Source organism: Manis javanica, chromosome 4, assembly GCF_040802235.1.
Source record: "Manis javanica isolate MJ-LG chromosome 4, MJ_LKY, whole genome shotgun sequence".
Lineage (NCBI taxonomy): Eukaryota > Metazoa > Chordata > Mammalia > Pholidota > Manidae > Manis > Manis javanica.
In genome coordinates, this window is record NC_133159.1 from 79003101 (window position 1) to 79027334 (window position 24234).

Genomic DNA, 24234 nt, shown 5'->3' on the forward strand with positions numbered 1-24234 from the left:
TCTATGCCCAGCACTTGTCTCGAGGTATCTTTACCACCTGGAGGAATTATGATACTCGGTAAATTCGATATGAGGCACGAATTCTATTTAAGGTTTGTAATTAGGAAGGAAGAAGAAAAGCTATAGATGTAGCATATGAAGGAAACTTGGGAGGATTGATTATTTCTTTGACATATCTTCTTGTATAGTACCTTAAGTATGTATAGGTTTTAAACTACTAACTAATTTGCACACACATATTAACATAATAGGAATACGGTGACATAAACAAAGCAAATCTATAATTACCAGCCATCTCCAGTGAAGCCAAGAAAACCATTTAGGCACCCTAGGCATTTGTGAAAATTTATCTATGATATGATGGATATTGTCCAACTGTACTTGAACCATCAGACAAATTAAAGCAGCCCATTTCTGGGATCTGTTCACATCCCATATGTTCTTTTAACCATAGATAGTCTATAGTCATGAGATTTTGGGGTGCTACAACTTGCACCCCTCCCAACTCCTGGTTGAGTTCCAACAGTACAGATCCAGTCAAATTCGTTGTCTCACTGTATGCATATGCCAGCCTAGACATCTCCCTCCTCCTTCTTATGGCAAGTCCAGGAGACGGTGGGCTGGATGCAGCCACAACCGCAGCATCGTCCGGATCCCTGTGGAGGCTTTTTGATGATCATCCCCCGGCACAAGTCCTCCAGAGAGTGCTGATGCCGGAAGCTCCTCCTCATATCGTATCTTAGTTCATTTTCTGGGTATCCAAGCTAGGCCTTGATCTTCTGCGTAGAAACAAACAGACCCTTTGCCCACACTTTGACATGCCCTCTATACCACTGTGCAGAACTCATTGGAGGTCAGCACACAGTAACTGCTTTTTTTTTCTTTTTTTTTTTAATTAAGAGAAAGGAATATTATCAGAAAAGAGTACCTCCATAGCTGATCATCTGACACCCTTTAAGTGATCAACATTAAGGATATTTAAAGCATGCGTTGATCTTTGATTTACCAATAGTTTTATCCTGTTAAGGAGTAATCCCCCTTTTCTTTCTTTCTTTCTTTTTTTTTTTAAATTTTTAATCTACACTTACCTGAAGAATACTATGTTTACTATGCTCTCCCCTATATCAGGTCCCCCCTAACAACCACATTACGGTTACTGTCCATCAGCTTAGCAAAATGTGGTAGAGTCACTACTTGTCCTCTCTGTGTTGTGCGGCCCACGCCCCCTTTTCTCCCTCCCCCCCATGCATGCTAATCTTAATACCCCCCTTCTTCTTCCCCCCCCTTATCCCTCCCTGCCCACCCATCCTCCCCAGTTGCTTTCCCTTTGGTACCTGTTAGTCCATTTTTGGGTTCTGTAATTCTGCTGCTGTTTTGTTCCTTCAGTTTTTCCTTTGTTCCTATACTCCTCAGATGAGTGAAATCATTTGGTATTTCTCTTTCTCCGCTTGGCTTATTTCACTGAGCATAATACTCTCCAGCTCCATCCATGTTGCTGCAAATGGTTGGATTTTTCCACTTCTTGTGGCTGAGTAGTATTCCATTGTGTATATGTACCACATCTTCTTTATCCATTCATCTACAGATGGACATTTAGGTTGCTTCCAATTCTTGGCTATTGTAAATAGTGCTGCGATAAACATAGGAGTGCATCTGTCTTTCTCAAACTTGATTGCTGCGTTCTTAGGGTAAATTCCTAGGAGTGGAATTCCTGGGTCAAATGGTAGGTCTGTTTTAAGCATTTTGATGCACCTCCATACTGCTTTCCACAATGGTTGAACTAATTTACATTCCCACCAGCAGTGTAGGAGGGTTCCCCTTTCTCCACAGCCTCGCCAACATTTGTTGTTGTTTGTCTTTTGGATGGCAGCTATCCTTACTGGTGTGAGGTGATACCTCATTGTAGTTTTAATTTGCATTTCTCTGATAATTAGCGATGTGGAGCATCTTTTCATGTGTCTCTTGGCCATCTGTATTTCTTTTTTGGAGAACTGTCTGTTCAGTTCCTCTGCCCATTTTTTAATTGGGTTATTTGTTTTTTGTTTGTTGAGGCGTGTGAGCTCTTTATATATTCTGGACGTCAAGCCTTTATCAGATCTGTCATTTTCAAATATATTCTCCCATACTGTAGGGTTCCTTTTTGTTCTATTGATGGTGTCTTTCGCTGTACAGAAGCTTTTCAGCTTAATGTAGTCCCACTTGCTCATTTTTGCTGTTGTTTTCCTTGCCCGGGGAGATATGTTCAAGAAGAGATCACTCATGTTTATATCTAAGAGGTTTTTGCCTATGTTTTTTTCCAAGAGTTTAATGGTTTCGTGACTTACATTCAGGTCTTTGATCCATTTTGAGTTTACCTTTGTATATGGGGTTAGACAATGGTCCAGTTTCATTCTCCTACATGTAGCTGTCCAGTTTTGCCAGCACCATCTGTTGAAGAGACTGTCATTTTGCCATTGTATGTCCATGGCTCCTTTATCAAATATTAATTGACCATATATGTTTGGGTTAATTTCTGGGGTCTCTAATCTGTTCCACTGGTCTGTGGCTCTGTTCTTGTGCCAGTACCAAATTGTCTTGATTACTATGGCTTTGTAGTAGAGCTTGAAGTTGGGGAGTGAGATCCCCCCTACTTTATTCTTCTTTTTCAGGATTGCTTTGGCTATTCGGGGTCTTTGGTGTTTCCATATGAATTTTTGAATTATTTGTTCCAATTCATTGAAGAATGTTGCTGGTAATTTGAGAGGGATTGCATCAAATTTGTATATTGTTTTCGGCAGGATGGCCATTTTGACGATATTAATTCTTCCTAGCCATGAGCATGGGATGAGTTTCCATTTATTAGTGTCCCCTTTAATTTCTCTTAAGAGTGACTTGTAGTTTTCAGAGTATAAGTCTTTCACTTCCTTGGTTAGGTTTATTCCTAGGTATTTTATTCTTTTTGATGCAATGGTGAATGGAATTGTTTTCCTGATTTCTCTTTCTATTGATTCGTTGTTAGTGTATAGGAAAGCTACAGATTTCTGTGTGTTGATTTTGTATCCTGCAACTTTGCTGTATTCCGATATCAGTTCTAGTAGTTTTGGAGTGGAGTCTTTAGGGTTTTTTATGTACAGTATCATATCATCTGCAAATAGTGACAGTTTAACTTCTTCTTTACCAATCTGGATTCCTTGTATTTCTTTGTTTTGTCTGATTGCCGTGGCTAGGACCTCCAGTACTATGTTAAATAACAGTGGGGAGAGTGGGCATCCCTGTCTGGTTCCCGATCTCAGTGGAAATGCTTTCAGCTTCTCGCTGTTCAGTATAATGCTGGCTGTGGGTTTATCATATATGGCCTTTATTATGTTGAGGTACTTGCCCTCTATTCCCATTTTGCTGAGAGTTTTTATCATGAATGGATGTTGAATTTTGTCAAATGCTTTTTCAGCATCTATGGAGATGATCATGTGGTTTTTGTCTTTCTTTTTGTTGATGTGGTGGATGATGTTGATGGATTTTCGAATGTTGTACCATCCTTGCATCCCTGGGATGAACCCCACTTGGTCATGGTGTATGATCCTTTTGATATACTGTTGAATTCTGTTTGCTAATATTTTATTGAGTATTTTTGCATCTACATTCATCAGGGATATTGGTCTGTAATTTTCTTTTTTGGTGGGGTCTTTGCCTGGTTTTGGTATTAGGGTGATGTTGGCCTCATAGAATGAGTTTGGGAGTATTCCCTCTTCTTCTATTTTGTGGAACACTTTAAGGAGAATGGGTATTATGTCTTCTCTGTGTGTCTGATAAAATTCCGAGGTAAATCCGTCCGGCCCCGGGGTTTTGTTCTTGGGTAGTTTTTTGATTACTATTTCAATTTCTTTGCTTGTAATTGGTTTGTTTAACTTTTGTGTTTCTTCCTTGGTCAGTCTTGGGAGGTTGTATTTTTCTAGGAAGTTGTCCATTTCTTCTAGGTTTTCCAGCTTGTTGGCATATAGGTTTTCATAGTAGTCTTTAATAATTCTTTGTATTTCTGTGGAGTCTGTCGTGATTTTTCCATTCTCATTTCTGATTATGTTGATTTGTGTTGACTCTCTTTTTCTCTTAATAAGTTGGGCTAGAGGCTTATCTATTTTGTTTATTTTCTCAAAGAACCAGCTCTTGGTTTCGTTGATTTTTGCTATTGTTTTATTCTTCTCAATTTTGTTTATTTCTTCTCTGATCTTTATTATGTCCCTCCTTCTGCTGACTTTAGGCCTCATTTGTTCTTCTTTTTCCAGTTTTAATAGTTGTGATGTTAGACTATTCATTTGGGATTGTTCTTCCTTCTTCAAGTGTGCCTGGATTGCTATATACTTTCCTCTTAAGACTGCTTTCGCTGCATCCCACAGAAGTTGGGGCTTAGTGTTGTTGTTGTCATTTGTTTCTATATATTCCTTGATCTCTATTTTGATTTGTTCATTGATCCATTGATTATTTAGTAGCATGTTGTTAAGCCTCCATGTGTTTGTGAGCCTTTTTGTTTTCTTTGTAGAATTTATTTCTACTTTCATACCTTTGTGGTCTGAAAAATTGGTTGGTAGAATTTCAATATTGTGGAATTTACTGAGGCTCTTTTTGTGAGCTAGTATGTGGTCTATTCTGGAGAATGTTCCATGTGCACTTGAGAAGAATGTATATCCTGTTGCTTTTGGATGTAAAGTTCTATAGATGTCTATTAGGTCCATCTGTTCTAGTGTGTTGTTCAGTGCCTGTGTGTCTTTACTTATTTTCTGCCCGGTGGATCTATCCTTTGGGGTGAGTGGTGTGTTGAAGTCTCCTACAATGAATGCATTGCAGTCTATTTCCCTCTTTAGTTCTGTTAGTATTTGCTTCACATATGCTGGTGCTCCTGTATTGGGTGCATATATATTTAGAATGGTTATATCCTCTTGTTGGACTAAGCCCTTTATCATTATGTAGTGGCCTTCTTTATCTCTTGTTACTTTCTTTGTTTTGAAGTCTATTTTGTCTGATATTAGTACTGCAACCCCTGCTTTCTTCTCACTGTTGTTTGCCTGAAATATGTTTTTCCATCCCTTGACTTTTAGTCTATGCTTATCTTTGGGTTTAAGGTGAGTTTCTTGTAAGCAGCATATAGATGGGTCTTGCTTTTTTATCCATTCTATTACTCTATGTCTTTTGATTGGTGCATTAAGTCCATTTACATTTAGGGTGACTATTGAAAGATATGTACTTATTGCCATTGCAGGCTTTAGATTCGTGGTTACCAAAGGTTCAAGGTTAGCTTCTTTAGTATCTTACTGCCTAACTTAGCTCGCTTATTGAGCTGTTATATACACTGTCTGGAGAGTCTTTTCTTCTCTCCCTTCTTATTCCTCCTCCTCCATTCTTCATATGTTGTGTGTTTTGTTCTGTGCTCTTTTTAGGGGTGCTCCCATCTAGAGCAGTCCCTGTAGGATGCCCTGTAGAGGTGGTTTGTGGGAAGCAAATTCCCTCAGCTTTTGCTTGTCTGGGAATTGTTTGATCCCACCATCATATTTAAATGATAGTCGTGCTGGATACAGTATCCTTGGTTCAAGGCCCTTCTGTTTCATTGCATTAAGTATATCATGCCATTCTCTTCTGGCCTGTAGGGTTTCTGTTGAGAAGTCTGATGTTAGCCTGATTGGTTTTCCTTTATAGGTGACCTTTTTCTCTCTAGCTGCCTTTAAAACTCTTTCCTTGTCCTTGATCCTTGCCATTTTAATTATTATGTGTCTTGGTGTTGTCCTCCTTGGATCCTTTCTGTTGGGGGTTCTGTATAATTCCATGGTCTGTTCGATTATTTCCTCCCCCAGTTTGGGGAAGTTTTCAGCAATTATTTCTTCAAAGACACTTTCTATCCCTTTTCCTCTTTCTTCCTCTTCTGGTATCCCTATAATACGAATGTTTTTCCTTTTGTATTGGTCACATATTTCTCTTAGTGTTGTTTCATTCCTGGAGATCCTTTTATCTCTCTCTATGTCAGCTTCTATACGTTCCTGTTCTCTGGCTTCTATTCCTTCAATGGCCTCTTGCATCTTATCCATTCTGCTTATAAATCCTTCCAGGGATTGTTTCACTTCTGTGATCTCTTTCCTGACATCTGTGATCTCCTTCCGGACTTCATCCCACTGCTCTTGCATTTTTCTCTGCATCTCATCCCATTGCTCTTGCATTTTTTTCTGCATCTCTGTCAGCATGTTCATGATTTTTATTTTGAATTCTTTTTCAGGAAGACTAGTTAGGTCTGTCTCCTTCTCAGGTGTTGTCTCTGTGATCTTTGTCTGCCTGTAGTTTTGCCTTTTCATGGTGATAGAGATAGTTTGCAGAGCTGGTACAAGTGACCGCTGGAAGAGCTTCCCTTCTTGTTGGTTTGTAGCCTTTTCCTGGGAGAATAGCGACCTCTAGTGGCTTGTGCTGGGCCGCTGTGCGCAGACAGGGCTTCTGCTTCCTGCCCAGTTGCTTTGGGGTTTATCTCCGCTGTTGCTGTGGGCTTGGCCTGGCTGGGGCTGTTCCTCCAAAATGGTGGAGCCCCGTTGGAGGGGGAGCAGCCAGGAGACTATTTATCTCCGTAAGGGGCCTCTGTGCTCCCTGCTGCCCAGGGGGTTAGAGTGCCCAGAGATCCCCAGATTCCCTGCTTCTGGTCTAAGTGACCTGTCCTGCCCCTTTAAGATTTCCAAAAAGCACTCTCCAAACCAAAACAACAGCAGCAACAATGAGAGAGGGAACAGAAACAAAGAGAAAAAAAAAAGGAAAAAAAGGAAAAAACAAGCGATTTTTTTTTTTTTTTTTTTTGTCCTCAGGTGCCGGTCCCAGGCACCCGCTCACTGGTCCTGCTGCCCTGTCTCCCTAGCACCAGGGTCCCTGTCCTTTCAAGGCTTCCAAAAAGCACCCACCCACCGGTCCCGCAGGGAAGGAACGCTCAATATTCTTTGTCCTCAGGCACTGGTCCCACGCACCCGCTCACCAGTCCCGCCGCCCTGCCTCCCTAGCACCGGGGTCCCTGTCCCTTCAAGGCTTCCAAAAAGCACTCGGCAAAAAGAGAGAAAAAAAAAGGGGAAAAACGCGCGATTTCTTCCGTCCTCAGGTGCTGGTCTCAGGCACCCACCCACCGGTCCCACAGGGAAAAATGCGGGATATTCTTTGTCCTCAGGTGCCGGTCCCAGGCACCCGCTCACCAGTCCCGCCGCCCTGCCTCCCTAGCACCGGGGTCCCTGTCCCTTTTAGGCTTCCAAAAAGCACTCGCAGAAAAGAGAAAAAAAAAAGGGGAAAAACGCGCGATTTCCTCTGTCCTCAAGTGCCGGTCTCAGGCACCCGCCCACCGGTCCCGCAGGGAAAAACGGGGGATATTCTTTGTCCTCAGGCGCCGGTCCCAGCCACCCGCTCACCAGTCCCGCCACCGTGCCTCCCTAGCACTGGGGTCCCCGTCCCTTCAAGGCTTCCAAAAAGCGCTCGCCAAAAAGAGAAAAAAAAAAAAGGGGAAAAACGCGCGACCTCCTCCGTCCTCAGGCACCGGTCTCAGGCACCCGCCCCCAGGTCTCGCAGGGAGAAACGCGGGATATTCTCTGTCCTCTGGCACCGTTCCCAGGCACCTCCTCACCGGTCCCACCACCCTGCCTCCCCAGCAACGGGGGCCCGTCCCTCTAAGGTTTCCAAAAAGCGCTCGCCAAAAAAAAAAAAAAAAAAAAACCGCTCCGGTTTCTCTCCACCCGCCGGGAGCCGGGGGGAGGGGCGCTCGGGTCCCGCCGGGCTGGGGCTTGTATCTTACCCCCTTCACAAGGCGCTGGGTTCTTGCAGGTGTGGATGTGGTCTGGATGTTGTCCTGTGTCCTGTGGTCTCTATTTTAGGAAGATTTTTCTTTGTTATATTTTCATAGCTCTATGTGTTTTTGGGAGGAGATTTCCACTGCTCTACTCACGCCGCCATCTTGGCTCCGCCCCCCACTTGTTCATTTTTTATTTTGTTTCCTTTGCCCAAGGAGATGTGTCTAGAAAATAATTTTTTTACTTATGTTCAAGAGATTTTTGCCTATGTTTTCTTCTAAGAGGTTTATGGTTTCATGACTCACATTCAAGTCTTTGATTCAAGTTTACTTGTTTGTGGAGTTTGTTAATAATCCTGTTTCATTCTCTTACATGTAGCTGTTCAGTCTTCCCAACACCAGTTGTTAAAGAGGCTGTCATTTCCCCATTGTATATCCATGGGTCCTTTATTGTATATTAATTGACCATATATGTGTGGATTTATATCTGGACTTTGTTCTGTTCTACTGATCTATGGGTCTCTTCTTTTGCCAGTACCAAATTGTTTTGGTAACTGTGGCTTTGTAGTAGAGATTGAAGTCAGGCAGCATAATACCCCTAGCTTTGTTCTTTCTCAGGATTGTGTTGGCTTTTTGGGGTCTTTTGTGGTTCCATGTGAATTTTAGAACTATTTGTTCTAGTTCATTAATGAATGCTATTGGTATTTTTATAGGAATTGCATTGAATCTGGATTGCTTTGGGCAGGATGGTCATTTTGACAATATTAATTCTTCCTATCAATGAGCACAGGGTGTATCTCCATTTATTGGTGTCTTCTTTAATTTCTCTCTTGAGTGTCTTATAGTTTTTAAAGTAAAGATCTTTCACTTACTTGCTTAGGTTTATTCCTTGGTGTTCTTTTTGATGAAATTCTAAATGGAATTGTTTTCCTGAGTTCTCTTTAATCTAGTTTGTTAGTGTATAGGAATGCAACAGATTTCTGTGTATTAATTTTGTATCCTGTACCTTTGCTGAATTTAACTATTAGTTGTAATAGGTTTTTGGTGAAGTCCATAGGATTTTCTATGTATAATATCATGTCATCTGCAAATAGAGTTTAACTTTTTTTCTTATCATTTTTACCTCTTTGTTGTTGTCTGATTGGGTAGACCTCCAGTACTATGTGAAATAAAAGTGGTGAGAGTGGGCACCCTTGTCTTGTTCCCAATTTAAGAGGAAAAGCTTTCAGCTTTTTGCTATTAAGTATGATGTTGGCTGTGGGTTTGTCATATATGGTATGTACCCTCTATACCCATTTTGTTGCGAGTTTTATTATGAATGGATGTTGAATTTTGTCAAATGCTTTTTCAGCATCTATTGATATGATCATGCGGTTTTTATCCTTTTTGTTGATGTAGTATGTGATATTGATGGGTGTAAAAATATTGCATCCCTGAAATAAATCCCACTTGGTCATGATGGATGATCTTTTTGATGTATTTTTGAATTCAGTTTGCTAATATTTTGTTGAGTATTTTTACATCTATGTTCATCAGGGATATTGTTCTATAATTTTCTGTTTTTGTGGTGTCTTTGGTTTTGGTATTAGAGTGATGGTGGCTTCAGAATGAGTTTGAAGTAGTCCCTCTTCTACTTTTTGGAATAGTTTATGAAAGATGGGTAGCTCTTTTTTAAATGTTCGGTAGAGTTCAGCTGTGAAGCCATCTGGACCAGAACTCTTGTTTTTTGGAGTATTTTGATTACCAGTTCTATTTCATTGCTGGTAATTGGTCAGTGCAGATTTTCTGTTTCTTTTTGGGTCAGTCTTAGAAGATTATAATTTTCTAGGAAGTTGTCCATTTCTTCTAAGTTGTCCAATTTGTTGGCATATAATTTTTCACAGTATTCTCTAGTAATTCTTTGTATTTCTGCAGCATCCATTGTGATTACTACTTCTTTGTTTCTGATTCTGTTTATGTGTGTACATTCTCTTTTTTTCTTGATAAGCCTGGCTAGGGGTTTATCTATTTTATATATTTTCTCAAAGAACCAGCTCTTGGTTTCATGGATCTTTTCTATTGTTTATTCTTTTCTATTATATTTCTGCTCTGATCTTGATTATGTCCCTCCTTCTGCTGACTTTGGGTTTCATTTGTTCTTTTTCTAGTTTCTTTAATTGTGACTTTAGGCTGTTTATTTGGGCCTGTTGTTTCTTGAGGTAGGCCTGTATTGCTGTGTACTTCCCTCTTAGAACTGCCTTTGCCACATCCCACAGTTTGGGGCTGTTTTGTTTTTTGTTCATTTGTTTCCATGTTTCCTTGATTTCTGTTTTAATTTCTACATTGATCCATTGATTATTTAGAAGCATGTTGTTTAGCCTCCCTGTGTTTGTAGGCTTTTTTGTTTTCTTTGTGTCAGTTATTTCTAGTTTCATGCCATTGTGGTCTGGGAAGCTGCTTGATACAATAAATTGAAATTTATTTGTATTTTGTATTTGTATTTGGATTTATTAAGGCTCTTCTTGTGGCCTAGTATGTGATATCTTCTGAAGAATGTTCCATGTACACTTGAGAAAAATGTGTGTCCTACTGCTTTTTGGTGGAATGTTCTGTGGATATCTCTTTAAGTCCATCTGATCTAATGTATTGTTCAGTGCCTCTGTTTCCTTACTTATTTTCTGTCTGGTTGATCTATCTATTGATGTGAGTGGTGTTTTAAAGTCTCCTAAAATGAATGTGTTGCAGTCTGTTTCCCCCTTTATTTCTGTTAGTATTTGCTTTACATATGTAGGTGCTCCTGTGTTGGGTACATAGATATTAGTTATAGTTATATTTCCTTGTTGGACTGACCCCTTTATCATTATGTAATGTTCTTTGTCTGTTATTACTTTCTCTCTTTTGAAATCAATTTTGTCTGATGTAAGTACTGCTACTTCTGTTTTTTTCTTCCTATTATTTGCATGGAATATCTTTTTCCATCCCTTCACTTTCAGTCTGCATATGTCTTTGTGTCTGAAATCAGTCTCTTCTAGGCAACATATAGATGGGTCTTGTTTCCTTATCCATTCTGCCACTGTATGTCTTTTGATTGGTGCATTCAATCCATTTACATTTAAAGTAGTTATTGCTAGATATGTATGTACTTACTGCCATTTTATTAGTTGTTTTCTGGTTGTTTTTATAGCTTCTGTCTGTTACTTTCTTCCTGTGTTATACTCTTCTCTTGTTATTTGATGATTTTCTTTATTGTTGTGATTGGATTTCTCTTAAAAAAATTTTTTTTTGTGAATCTAATGTAGGCTTTAGTTTTGTGGTTACCAGAGGTTCAAGGATAGTTTCCTTACTGTATAAGTCTATCTTAAATGGCTGATCACTCTATTTCAAACCCGGTTTAAAGGTACTTTTTTTCTTCTTACTCTTCCACACTTTCAAACTGCTGCCTCTGGTTTTGTGTCTGAAGAACCTGTGGAGCTTGTGTGTTCTTCCCAAGTGGCTGGAGTCTCAGCCTTCCAAATAGTTCCACCTGTCCCTGGTGTCAGCCCCACTAATCACCAGAACCCAATATATGTCATCTCATGCTTCCAGAGCCAATCTCAGGGCCAGGTGTGCAGAGATCCTGGGCTCCTGTCTTCTCCCTGCTCTGTTCCTCTTTCTCCTGCCTTTGGACTGGGTTGGGGGATGGCTTGGGTTCCACTCAATCAGGGATCTGCCACTTTACCCTTTTCTATGTGATCTTCTTTTCTTCTGCAGGTACAGTTGGTCTTTTCTGCAGTCTTAGGTTGTTTTCAGGTTTAATTGTGTTTGCTGTATTTTCTTCTTTTATGTGTTTTTGGAAGGTGATTTCTGCCTTGCCATCCTATTCCACAATCTTTTTCTCCTCCCCTCTCAGTTTCTTCAAGTAGCTGAACAGTTTACAATCAAGTCAGTGATATATAAGCATTTCCATGTCTTGCCCAATAGTGTAATATCAGAGTTAAAATTTTTTACTAATCTCAAAGGTGAAAATAGTATTAAATGTTTTTATAAAATCTTTCTAATGATTTTTGGCTAATTTTCTTTCGTACTAGGATTATGCTTGCAATAAAAGAAGCAGAAATTCAAAAGCTTCAGGCAAACCTGACTGCAAATCAGTTATCTCATAGTCTTATTTTTTGCAATGACAACCAAGAAAGTGGCAAATTAAATATTTTAGAGACAGAACCTGTAAAACTAGGAGGTAAGCAAGTAGGTGAGTATATTACATTGAAATATTTTAATAAATTATAGTCAGAATTCTTTATGAGAGTTTTTTAAAGAGATTATCAGCTCTTTGGTTTCATTATCAAATTTACCTGATAATCTGTTACTTCCTGTTATGGGTAGATAAGACAGTAGAAGTTATGGCAAAATTCTTGACCTTTGCATAATTCTTTAAAAATGTACTTATATTTACTTAAAATAAGATGCACCCATTTAAGATACAAAGTTTGATATATTTTATTACCTGTTTGTTGTTTCATATGCTTATGTCTTTATCACTATCACCATAACCAAGACATAACATTTCCTCAGGATGCTTTGTACTCCTTCCAGATTTGGTTTGGGTTTAATTTCTCTTTAACTTTCCTTAAAGTGAAAGCTTAGATAGTGATTTTAAACCTTTCCTCTTGTTGAATGTGAGTATTTAAGGGTATAAACTTCCCTTTAGGCAATGCTCTAGCTGGATCCTACTAATTTTTGTGTTGTATTTCCATTTTGTTCAGCTCAAAATATCTTATACTATCTTTCATATGTGTTTATTTCCAAATATTTAGGATTTTCCAATTATCTATGTATTAGTAGTGGTGGATATTAAGTTGTTTCCATTGAACAACCTAATTCATGAATGAACCTGATTTAATTTTGTAAAAATGCTTTGAGACTTGGTGTATTGGCCAGTATATGGTCTATCTCAAATATTTTATATGCACCTGTAAAAATTGTATATTCTGTAATTATTGGGTGCAGTGTTCTTTGAATGTCAGTCATTTTAAATTTGTTGATAGTGTTAAGTCTTCTTTACTCCTGATGATTTTTTTCTTTTTTTTTTGTTTTTTTGGTTATCATTAATCTACAATTACATGTAGAACATTATGTTTACTAGGCTCCCCCCTTTACCAAGTCCCCCCCACAATCCCCTTCACAGTCACTGTCCATCAGCATAATAAGATGTTCTGGAACCACTACTTGTCTTTTCTGTGTTGCACAGCCCTCCCTGTGCCCCCCCCGACACTATACATGCTAATCGTAATGCCCCCTTTCTTTTTTCCCACCCTTATCCCTCCCTTCCCACCCATGCTCCCCAGTCCCTTTCCCTTTGGTAACTGTTAGTCCATTCTTGGGTTCTGTGCTTCTGCTGCTGTTTTGCTCCTTCAGTTTTTCATTGTTCTTATACTCCACATATGAGTGAAATCATTTGGTACTTGTCTTTCTCCGCCTAGCTTATTTCACTGAGCATAATACCCTCTAGCTCCATCCATTTTGTTGCAAATGGTAGGATCTGTTTTTTTCTTACAGCTGAGTAATATTCCATTGTATATATGTACCACATCTTCTTTATCCATTCATCTACTAATGGACATTTAGGTTGCTTCCATATCTTGGCTATTGTAAATAGTACAGTGATAAACATAGGGGTGCATCTGTCTTTTTCAAACTGGAGTGCTGCATTCTTGGGGTAAATTCCTAGAAGTGGAATTCCTGGGTCAAATGGTATTTCTATTTTGAGCATTTTGATGAACCTCCATACTGCTTTCCACAATGGTTGAACTAATTTACATTCCCACCAGCAGTGTAAGAGGGCTCCCCTTTCTCCACAACCTAGCCAACATTTGTTGTTGTTTGTCTTTTGGATGGTAGCCATCCTTACTGGTGTGAGGTGATATCTCATTGTGGTTTTATTTTGCATTTCTCTGATGACAAGTGATTTAGAGTATCTTTTCATGTGTGTTGGTCATCTGAATTTCTTCTTTGGAGAACTGTTTGTTCAGCTCCTCTGTCCATTTTTTAATTGGATTATTTGCTTTTTGTTTGTTGAGGTCTGTGAGCTCTTTATGTATTTTGGATGTCAACCCTTTATTGGATCTGTGCTTTATGAATATATTCTCCCATACTTTAGGGTACCTTTTTCTTCTCTTGATGGTGTCCTTTGCTGTACAGAAGCTTTTCAGCTTGATATAGTCCTACTTGTTCATTTTTGCTTTTATTTCCCTTGCCCGGGGAGGTATGTTCATGAAGAAGTTGCTCATATTCATATCCAACAGATTTTTGCCTATGTTTTTTTCTAAGAGTTTTATGGTTTCATGACTTACATTCAGGTCTTTTGATCCATTTTGAATTTACTTTTGTGTATGGGGTTAGACAGTGATCCAGTTTCATTCTCTTACATGTAGCTGTCCAGTTTTGCCAGCACCATCTGTTGAAGACCATTGTATGTCCATGGCTCCTTTATCATATATTAATTGAACCATATATGTTTGGGTTAATGTCTGGAGTCTCTATTCTGTTCCACTGGTCTGTGGCTCTGTTCTTGTGCCAGTACCAAATTGTCTTGATTACTGTGGCTTTGTAGTAGAGCTTGAACTTGGGGAGTGAGATCCCCCCCACTTTATTCTTCTTTCTCAGGATTGCTTTGGCTATTCAGGGTCTTTGGTGGTTCCATATGAATTTTTGAACAATTTGTTCCAGTTTGTTGAAGAATATTGTTGGTAATTTGATAGGGATTGCATCAAATCTGTATATTGCTTTGGGCAGGATGGGCATTTTGACAATATTAACTCTTCCTAGCCAAGAGCATGGGATGAGTTTCCATTTGTTAGTGTCCTCTTTAATTTCTCTTAAGAGTGTCTTATAGTTTTCAGGGTATAGGTCTTTCACTTCCTTGATTAGGTTTATTCCTAGGTATTTTATTCTTTTTGATGCAATTGTGAATGGAATTGTTTTCCTGATTTCTCTTTCTATTAGTTCATTGTTAGTGTATAGGAAAGCCACTGATTTCTGTGTGTTAATTCTGTATCCTGCAACTTTGCTGTATTCCAATATTAGTTCTAGTAGTTTTGGAGTGTAGTCTTTAGGGTTTTTTATGTACAATATCAAGTCATCTGCAAATAGTGACAGTTTAACTTCTTCTTTACCAATATGGATTTCTTGTATTTCTTTGTTTTGTCTAATTGCCGTGGCTAGGACCTCCAGTACTATGTTGAATAACAGTGGGGAGAGTGGGCATCCCTGTCTTGTTCCTGATCTCAGAGGAAAAGCTTTCAGTTTCTCGCTATTCAGTATGATGTTGGCAGTGGGTTTATCATATGTGGCCTTTATTATGCTGAGGTGCTTGCCCTGTATACCCATTTTGTTGAGAGTTTTTATCATGAATGGATGTTGAATTTTGTTGAATGCTTTTTCAGCATCTATGGAGATGATCATGTGGTTTTTGTCTTTCTTTTTGTTTATGTGGTGGATGATGTTGATGGATTTTCGAATTTTGTACCATCCTTGCATCCCTGGTTTGAATCCCACTTGGTCATGGTGTATGATCCTTTTAATGTATTTTTGAATTCTGTTTGCTAATATTTTGTTGAGTATTTTTGCATCTATGTTCATCAGGGATATTTGTCTGTAGTTTTCTTTTTTGGTGGGGTCTTTGCCTGATTTTGGCTTCATAGAATGAGTTTGGGAATATTCCCTCCTCTTCTATTTTTTGGAAAACTATAAGGAGAATGGTTATTATATCTTCTGTGTATGTCTGATAAAATTCTGACATAAATCCGTCTGGCCCGGGGGTTTTGTTCTTGGGTAGTTTTTTGATTACTGCTTCAATTTCATTGTGGGTAATTGGTTTGTTTAGATTTTGTGTTTCTTCCTTGGTCAGTCTTAGAAGGTTGTATTTTTCTAGGAAGTTGTCCATTTCTTCTATGTTTTCCAGCTTGTTAGCATATAGGTTTTCATAGTATTCTCTAATAATTCTTTGTATTTCAGTGGGGTCCGTCGTGATTTTTCCTTTGTCGTTTCTGAATCTGTTGATGTGTGTTGATTCTCTTTTTCTCTTAATAAGTCTAGCTAGATGCTTATCTATTTTGTTTATTTTCTCAAAGAACCAGCTCTTGGTTTCATTGATTTTTTCTATTGTTTTATTCTTCTCAATTTTATTTATATCTTTGATCTTTATTATGTCCCTCCTTCTGCTGACTATAGGCCTCCTTTGTTCTTCTTTTTCCAATTTTGATAGTTGTGACATTAGACTATTCATTTGGGATTGTTCTTCCTTCTTTACATATGCCTAGATTGCTATATACTTTCCTCTTAAGATTGCTTTCACTGCGTCCCACAGAAGTTGGGGCTTTGTGTTGTTGCTGTCATTTATTTCCATATATTGCTTGATCTATATTTTGATTTGGTCATTGATACATTGATTATTTAAGAGCATGTTGTTAAGCCTCTATGTGTTTGTGGTCTTTTTTGCTTTCTTTGTACAATTTTGTTCTAGTTTTATACCTTTGTGGTCTGAAAAGTTGATTGGTAGAATTTCAGTCTTTTTGTGGCCTAGTATGTGTTCTATTCTGGAGAATGTTCCATGTGTACTTGAGAAGAATCTATATCCTGTTGCTTTTGGATCTAGAGTTCTATAGATGTCTATTAGGTCCATCTGTTCTAGTGTGTTGTTCAGTGCCTCTGCGTCCTTACTTATTTTCTGTCAGGTGAATCTATCCTTTGGAGTGAGTGGTGTGTTGAAGTCTCCTAAAATGAATGCGTTGCATTCTATTTCCCTTACAATTCTGTTAATATTTGTTTCACATATGCTGGTGCTTCTGTGTTGGGTGCATATATATTTATAATGGTTATATCCTCTTGTTGGACTGAGCCCTTTATCATTATGTAATGTCCTTCTTTATCTCTTGTTACTTTCTTTGTTTTGAAGTCTATTTTGTCTGGTACTCGTACTGCAACACCTGCTTTTTTCTCCCTGTTGTTTGCATGGAATATCTTTTTCCATCCCTTGACTTTAAGTCTGTGTATGTCTTTGGGTTTGAGTTGAGTCTCTTGTAAGCATCATATAGATGGGTATTGCTTTTTTATCCATTCTATTACTCTGTGTCTTTTGATTGGTGCATTCAGTCCATTTACATTTAGAGTGATTATTGAAAGATATGTACTTATTGCCACTGCAGGCTTTAGATTCTTGGTTACCAAGGTTCAAGGGTAGCTTCTTTACTATCTTACTGTCTAACTTAACTCCCTTAATTGAGCTGTTATAAACACTGTCTGGTGATTCTTTATTTCTCTCCCTTCTTATTCCTCCTCCTCCATTCTTTATATGTGGGGTGTTTTATTATGTGCTCTTTTGTTTTTCCTTTAACTGCTTTTGTGGGTAGTTGATTTTATTTTTTGCCTTTAGTTAGTATTTGGTTGGTCTGCTTTCTTTGCTTTGATTTTATTTTCTCTGGTGACATCTATTTAGCCTTAGGAGTGCTTCCATCTAGAGCAGTCCCTCTAGAATATCCTGTAGAGGTGGTTTTTGTGAGGCAAATTCCATCAACTTTTGCTTGTTTGGGAATTGTTTAATCCCTCCTTCATATTGAAATGATAATCGTGCTGGATACACTATCCTTGGTTCAAGGCCCTTCTGTTACATTGCATTAAATATATCATGTCATTCTCTTCTGGCCTATAAGGTTTCTGTTGAGAAGTCTGATGATAGCCTGATGGGTTTTCCTTTGTAGGTGACCTTTTTCCTCTCTCTAGCTGCCTTTAAAACTCTGTCCTTATCCTTGATCTTTGCCATTTTAATTATTATGTGTCCTGGTGTTGTCCTCCTTGGGTCCCTTCTGTTGGGAGTTATGTGCACTTCTGTGGTCTGAGGCATTATTTCCACCGCCAGTTTGGGGAAGTTTTCAGCAATTAGTTCTTCAAATACACTTTCTTTTCCTTTTTCTCTCTCTTCTTCTTATGGTACCCCTATAATGTGGATATTGTTCCATTTGGATTGGTCTCACAGTTCTCTTAGTATTGTTTCATTCCTGGAGATCCTTTTAACTTTCTTCACGTCACCTTCTATGCGTTCCTGTTTTCTGGTTTCTATTCCATCAATGGCCTCTTGCATCTCATCCATTCTGCTTTTAAATCCTTCTGGAGATTGTTTTATTTCTTTAGTCTCCCTCTCTACTTTGTCCGTTAGCTCTTGCATTTTTCTCTGCAGCTCCATCAGCATGGTTATGGCCTTTATTTTGGATTCTTTTTCAGGATGATTGCTTAGGTCTATCTCTCCAAGCTCCTTCTCAGAGGTTGTCTCTGTGATTTTGGTCTGGATCAAATACCTCTGCCTTTTCATGGCAATAAATGTAGTTGTTGGGAGCTGGCACGTGTGTTGGCTGGGAGAACGTCCCTTCTTGCTATTTTGTGGCCTTCCTCTCCTGGGAGAACAGTGACTCCTAGCGGCTTGTGCTGGGCAGCTATGTGCAGATGGGATCTCTGATTCTTGCCCAGCCGCTGTGAAAGAAGCTCTGCCCTGCTGCTGTGGGTGTGGCCGGCCTCAGGCTGCTACTCTGCTATGGTGGGGCTGTGCTGGAGGGGGAATGGGTGGGAGGCTGTTTATCACTGTGAGGGGCCTCCAAGCTGTGCTGCCACCCAGGGGGTTAGGTTGCCCGGAGTTCCCTGGGACTCCCTGCTGCTAGGCTAAGTGTCCCAGGATGCTTCCGTCCAGCTGTGGGGTTCCTGTCCCTTTAAGACTTTCAAAAAACCCTTGCTTTTCTTTGTCCCAGGGGCACCAGTTGCAGGGACCCGCTCACAGGTTTTACTGTTCTGTTTCCCTAGTATCAGCACCCCATGGACTGTGTGTCTGCGCTCTCAGTGTGGATGGCTAGGTCTGGGTATTTAGCAGTCCTGGGCTCCCTCTCCCTCCCCACTCTGACTCCTCTCCTCCCACCTGGAGCTGGGGTGAGGGGCACTCATGTCCCGCCGGGCCGTGGCTTGTATCTTACCCCCTTCATGAGACGCTGTGTTCTCACAGGTGTAGATGTAGTCTGGCTGTTGTCCTGTGTCTTCTGGTCTCACTTTCGGGAATAGCTGTATTTGTTGTATTTTCAAAAATATATATGGTTTTGGGAGGAGATTTCTGCTGCTCTACTCACGCCACCATCTTGGCTTCTCTCTCCCTCTGCCAATTTTTTAATTGGATTATTTGTTTTTTTGCTATTGAGTTGTATGAGTTTTTTATATAATTTGAATATTAACCCCTTATTGGTTTTATTTTACTGATAATTCCTTTTGCTTCATAGAAGCTTTTTACTTTGATATAGTACCACTTGGTCGTTTTTGCTTTTGGTGTCAAATCCAAAATAATGTCAGCACGAGTGATGTCTAGGAGCTTTTCCCTATGTTTTCTATTAGGATTTTTTATGGTTTCAGGTCTTATTTTCAAGTCTAATGCATTTTGGGTTGAATTTTGCCCATGGTATAAGATAGTGGTTCAGTTTCATTCTTTTGCATTTGGCTGTCCAGTTTTCCCAGCACCATTTATGAGGAGACTGTCCTTTCCCCATTATATGTTCTTCGCTCTTTTGTTGTAAATTAATGGACCTTATATGCGTGGGTTTATTTCTGGGCTTTCTGTACTGTTCCATTGAGATATATATCTTTTTATGCCAATACCATACTGTTTTTATTACTATAGCCTTGTGATATAGTTTGAAATCAGGAAGTATGATGCCTCTAACTTGCTTCTTTCTTAAGATTTCTTTTGCTGTTTTGCAGTTCCATATAATTTTAGGATCATTTGTTCTATTTCTGCAAAAAGTGCCATTGGAATTTTGATTGGGTTGAATTGAATCTAGATTTCTTTGAGTAGTATGAACATTTTCATAATATTTATTCATCCAATCCATGTGGAGAAATATCTTTCCATTTATCTGTGTCTGAAGTTTCTTTCATCAATATTTAGTTTTCAGTGTTCAAGTCTTTCATTTTCTTGATTAAATTTATTCCTAGGTATTATTCTTTTCAATGCAATTATAAGTGGAATTGTTTTCTTAATTTTTCTTTCTGATAGTCCATGCTAGCTATTTTTTTTATCAATTTGCCTGGTATAACTTTTCCATTGGTTTTAATCTTTATCTTTGTATATAAGTGAGTTTCTGATAAAAAGGGTGAGTTTCTTTCTTCATAAACAATCATATTTTGCTCTTTAATTGTAATGTTTACTTACATTTAATATAAATGGTCTTTTTGGGCTTTAAGTCTACCATCTTGGTATTTGTTTGATATTTATTCTATTGGTCTTTTGTTCATCTTTCTTCTCTTCTATTTAGTACTCCATTTATTTAATCTCTGCTAATAATTAATTAATTATACCCATTTATTATTTTAGTGGTTGCCCTAATGGCTAACATGCATCTTTCTCATGGTTGATCTTTAAATATTGGATGTTAGCAGCAGAAATAGCAGAGGAAATTAAATATCTAAATAATTGGAATAGGGAAACAAATAATGGGATTAGCAGAGGGAAGGCTAATTATAGGTGGTGATAAATATAATATGTCATAAAGTCTCTGACATCAAAGAAGAGCAGAGCCAATGATGAATGGATGGCCTAGAAAGTAAAATTATAGGGATATGGAGAATTGATGGGAAAGGACTACTTATCCAATTCTTGAAGGCATAGTATGTCTGTTTGTTTCCATATCTATGTGTGTTCTCACAGGCATCTGTATTATACCTCTTTAAAGCACTCCTCCTGTAAGCTTGATTGCCTTGGGGGTGGGGGTAAGTGTATACTTTTATGATAGAGAAAGGGTGAATTCAAACCGCTGCCTCTGATAACCCTCAGTAGTTTTAAAAACATCATTGAACTCATCTAATTTGGACTAAGGAGGGATTAGTGTTATCAGCTTTTGAATCTGCATCTGTATACAGTATTTCAAAATATTCTTAATGATCTCAAGTTATCAAAAAGGATTTTATGATTAACTTCAGTTTAAGGAGACAGGACAGCTTTTTTAACAATGATTTTTTTTCAATGATTTATGTCCAATATATGGGATTTTTAAAGGTAGAGTAGACTCTTTCTGGCACAAAGGAATTATCTTTTTGGTATGAAGGAATCTAGAAAAGTAAGTGATTCAGAAGAACTTATTCCCATTTCATTATGTATTTCATAGAAAGTGCCTTACTTATTATATGTCTTCATTTAATGTATGTCTCACTTTCCATGCTCTAGTTTTCTTTAGATCAGAAACTAAACTTTTTTATGATTGAATCAAATTGTAATAGGTTCTTATTCTAAGTTTTATATGAACAATTTTCCTTATATGTTTATTAGCAGGAAGTATAAAAGGTCAAAATCAACATACTGTGAACAAACAATATGAAAAAGAAAGGCAAAAGCTTGCTTCTGGAATAGAAGAACTACGGACAAAGTTGGTGCAAATAGAAGCTGAGAATTCTGATTTGAAAGTTAATATGGCCCAAAGAACTAGTCAGTTTCAGCTGATTCAAGAGGAGCTGCTAGAGAAAGCTTCAAACTCTCGCAAACTTGAAAGTGAAGTAAGCTTGAATTTAGCTGTTCGTATATACTAAATTTTGAGACAAGAAAAAGAAATGTTGTTATAGGGCTTTGTAAAGATTGTAAGTCTCGATTTACACATTTAAAAAAATTAATGGTATTGTATAAATTACAAGTTCTTTTAAATTTGTATTTGGAAACCTTTGGATTTTATGATGAAAGTAGGAAAACACACTCTAGTGGCTAAAAGGTCTCAGATTTGGTGGAACTTACACTGTATCACACTGTATTATTTCCTGAAGTGTAAGTTAATATAGCTAACACATATTTACAAGTATAGAATTTAGATTATGTAACTGGAAGAAAAGGAGTGGTAATAGAGGATTTCAAATTTAGCAAACAGCAGAACCACATGGGAACCCTGTTAAACTTGGAGATTTCTGGATCTTGTTCCAGTGATTCTGATTCAGTAGATACAAAATAAGGCCCAAGAATATATTTTTAAACAACTGCATATGAATCTGATACAGATATGCTTGGATTACATTCTGAAAAAGGGAATAATTATGTTTTGTGAATATTTGATCTTCACTTCCACTGAGGTCAGAACAGGAATGTTTTACTAGGTAATTTTGGACCAAGACCTCATGTGTATGTTATACTTAACCTTCACACCAGAAGCTGCAGTTGTCACTGGGGACACTTTTTAAATGTCTGATTTCTTATCTTAAAATCTGTAGCCAAGACTAAGGAAAAGATTGCTGGGATAGGAATTTATGTAAACAGCGGAAAGGGAAATTGAGTCAGTCTGTAACTGCAGCCATCAGCTTACTTAGAAAATTGTCAAGTAAGACATTAATAACTTTTTAAATTATAAAATTAGCACAGTTGAAAATATTTCTGTTCTGAAAATATTTCTGTATTATTGAAAATACAGAAAGGGAAAAAGAAGATAATTAATCATTGATAATTCCATCACCAGAAATAATTACTGTTAACATTTTATTATACTAATTTCAGTCTTTAACAGCTACTTTTAAGAAATGAGTTAGGGTGCAATCCTACTTGGACATAGGGGCTTGAATTAAATTACTTACGTATTACATAGATGGAACAAGCTATGTTATGTCTCTGATCCTCCCTTCAGTATTTTTCTCCTAAACTGTCACTTATTTTTAAAAATAATTTTTAGAAATATTTTTTATTTATTTCATTGCATTTTTAGATGACAAAGAAATGTTCTCAGCTTTTAACTCTAGAGAAACAGCTGGAAGAAAAAATAGTTGCTTATTCCTCTATTGCTGCAAAGAATGCAGAACTAGAGCAAGAGCTTATGGTAAAAATTACTTTTTCTGACTACTAATTCACTGTGATATTAAGGCACTTAATTTGTGACAGAATGTTTGTTTTAGTATCATTATTGTAAGATGTGCCAAATGGGAAAGTATAAGTTCTGTTAAACTCTTCTGATTATTAATGTTTTGTTTCTTTCTTTTAAGTTAATAAACTTATATGGCAAGTTATTATTTAATGTTTCTTATGTTTATTCTAGTAAAATTGAAGGAAATAATACTTCTTTGATATGCTTCTCCATTTTTAAAATAGTTTAATCTGATTTTGATACAATTTTTTTAAATAACCATTTTGTCTTTTTTATAATTAACTATTTTTGAAGTTTCACATAGTAACTACTATTCTATAAAGAAAAGAGAATGACTAATGGTTTACTAATGTACTTTTATATAAAATTAGTTCTCAATTATTTTCTTCTGAAGTGTTTTTGTAATTCTAGGAAAGGAATGAAAAGATAAGAAGTCTAGAAACCAATATGAATACAGAGCATGAGAAAATTTGTTTAGCTTTTGAAAAGGCAAAAAAAATTCATCTTGAACAGCATAAAGAAATGGAAAAGCAGATTGAAAAAGTAAGATATTATATTTTTCCAAGTAGATATAATGTATACTTAGAATGTGATGCTGAAAAGAACTTTAAGTGTTACTGGCTCAACTTTCTTTTTTCTTTAATAGATGAGAAAAAAAGACAAAAAAGTTAGTGGCAAGTACTGTAATTAGAGTCCATTACTTCTGGATCATTTTACAATCCTTTCTTATATAGTACTCCTGCCATTTCCATTTTAATCATTGCTTTTTGACATTAGCAAACTAAGAATGATTCTGTAGCCTCTTCTTCACTAGAAATATCAATCCCTTGAAGATTGAGAGTAGACACTTACCCTTGGGTTAAAAGTAAAGTGTAAAAATCAAAGCTGTGAGACCGAAAATACAAGACTAAATAAAAAACAGATAATGTGACTTAATAGCAGAATGGAGGTAACAAGGGGAAAAAAATATGAGCTTGAAATATAGAACAAAAGACATGATTCAGTCTGAACAACAGAGAAGGAAGAAAAAAGATTTGGAAAAAGGTGAACACTCTCAGGGACCTACAGGACAATAGCAGGTCTAACATTCGTGTCATTAGAGTTCCAGAGAACAGAATGAGAGATAGGTGCAAAAAATATTTGAAGGAATTATGACTGAAAATGTTGCAAATTTAGTGAAGGAAATAAATTTACAAATTCAACAAGCTAAAAGAGGATAAAATCTAAGAAAACCACTTCTAGACACATTAAAATGCTTGCTGAAAACAAAAACAAAAAATCTTGAAAGCAGCCAGAGAGAAATAACACATTACATGCAGAGAAACAAAGATTAAAATTATTGCAGATTTCTCATACAAAAGCATGAAGGGTAGAAGACAGAACAATGTTTCTTTTATTTGTGCTGAAGGAGAAAAACTGTTGACTTATAATTTTATGTCCAGCAAAAATATTCTTTAGGACATATAAAGACATTCTTAGATGAAGGACAAATTAGAGTTTGTCACCAGCAGACTTGTTCTAAAATAAATACTAAAGAAAGTTCTTCAGGCAAAAGAGAAATAATACCAGTGGGAAAGTTGGAATGAACCTCAGGAATGA

At 37.5% G+C, this 24234-nt stretch overlaps 1 protein-coding gene across 11 annotated transcripts in view; it reads left to right on the plus strand.

The window, feature by feature from the left end:
• Positions 1 to 24234, plus strand: part of CCDC18 (coiled-coil domain containing 18) — a 200237-nt gene that overhangs the window by 60959 nt on the left and 115044 nt on the right. For 6 of the 11 annotated variants that reach the window (XM_073234287.1, XM_017650002.3, XM_073234295.1 and 3 more), the window contains 4 exons: positions 11812 to 11972; positions 21072 to 21295; positions 22480 to 22590; positions 23047 to 23178. In XM_073234287.1, the coding sequence (XP_073090388.1) occupies positions 11812 to 11972; positions 21072 to 21295; positions 22480 to 22590; positions 23047 to 23178 (628 nt within the window). The remainder of the gene's footprint in view (positions 1 to 11811; positions 11973 to 21071; positions 21296 to 22479; positions 22591 to 23046; positions 23179 to 24234) is intronic. The other 5 variants (XM_073234289.1, XM_017649997.3, XM_073234290.1 and 2 more) reach the window with 4 other exon arrangements.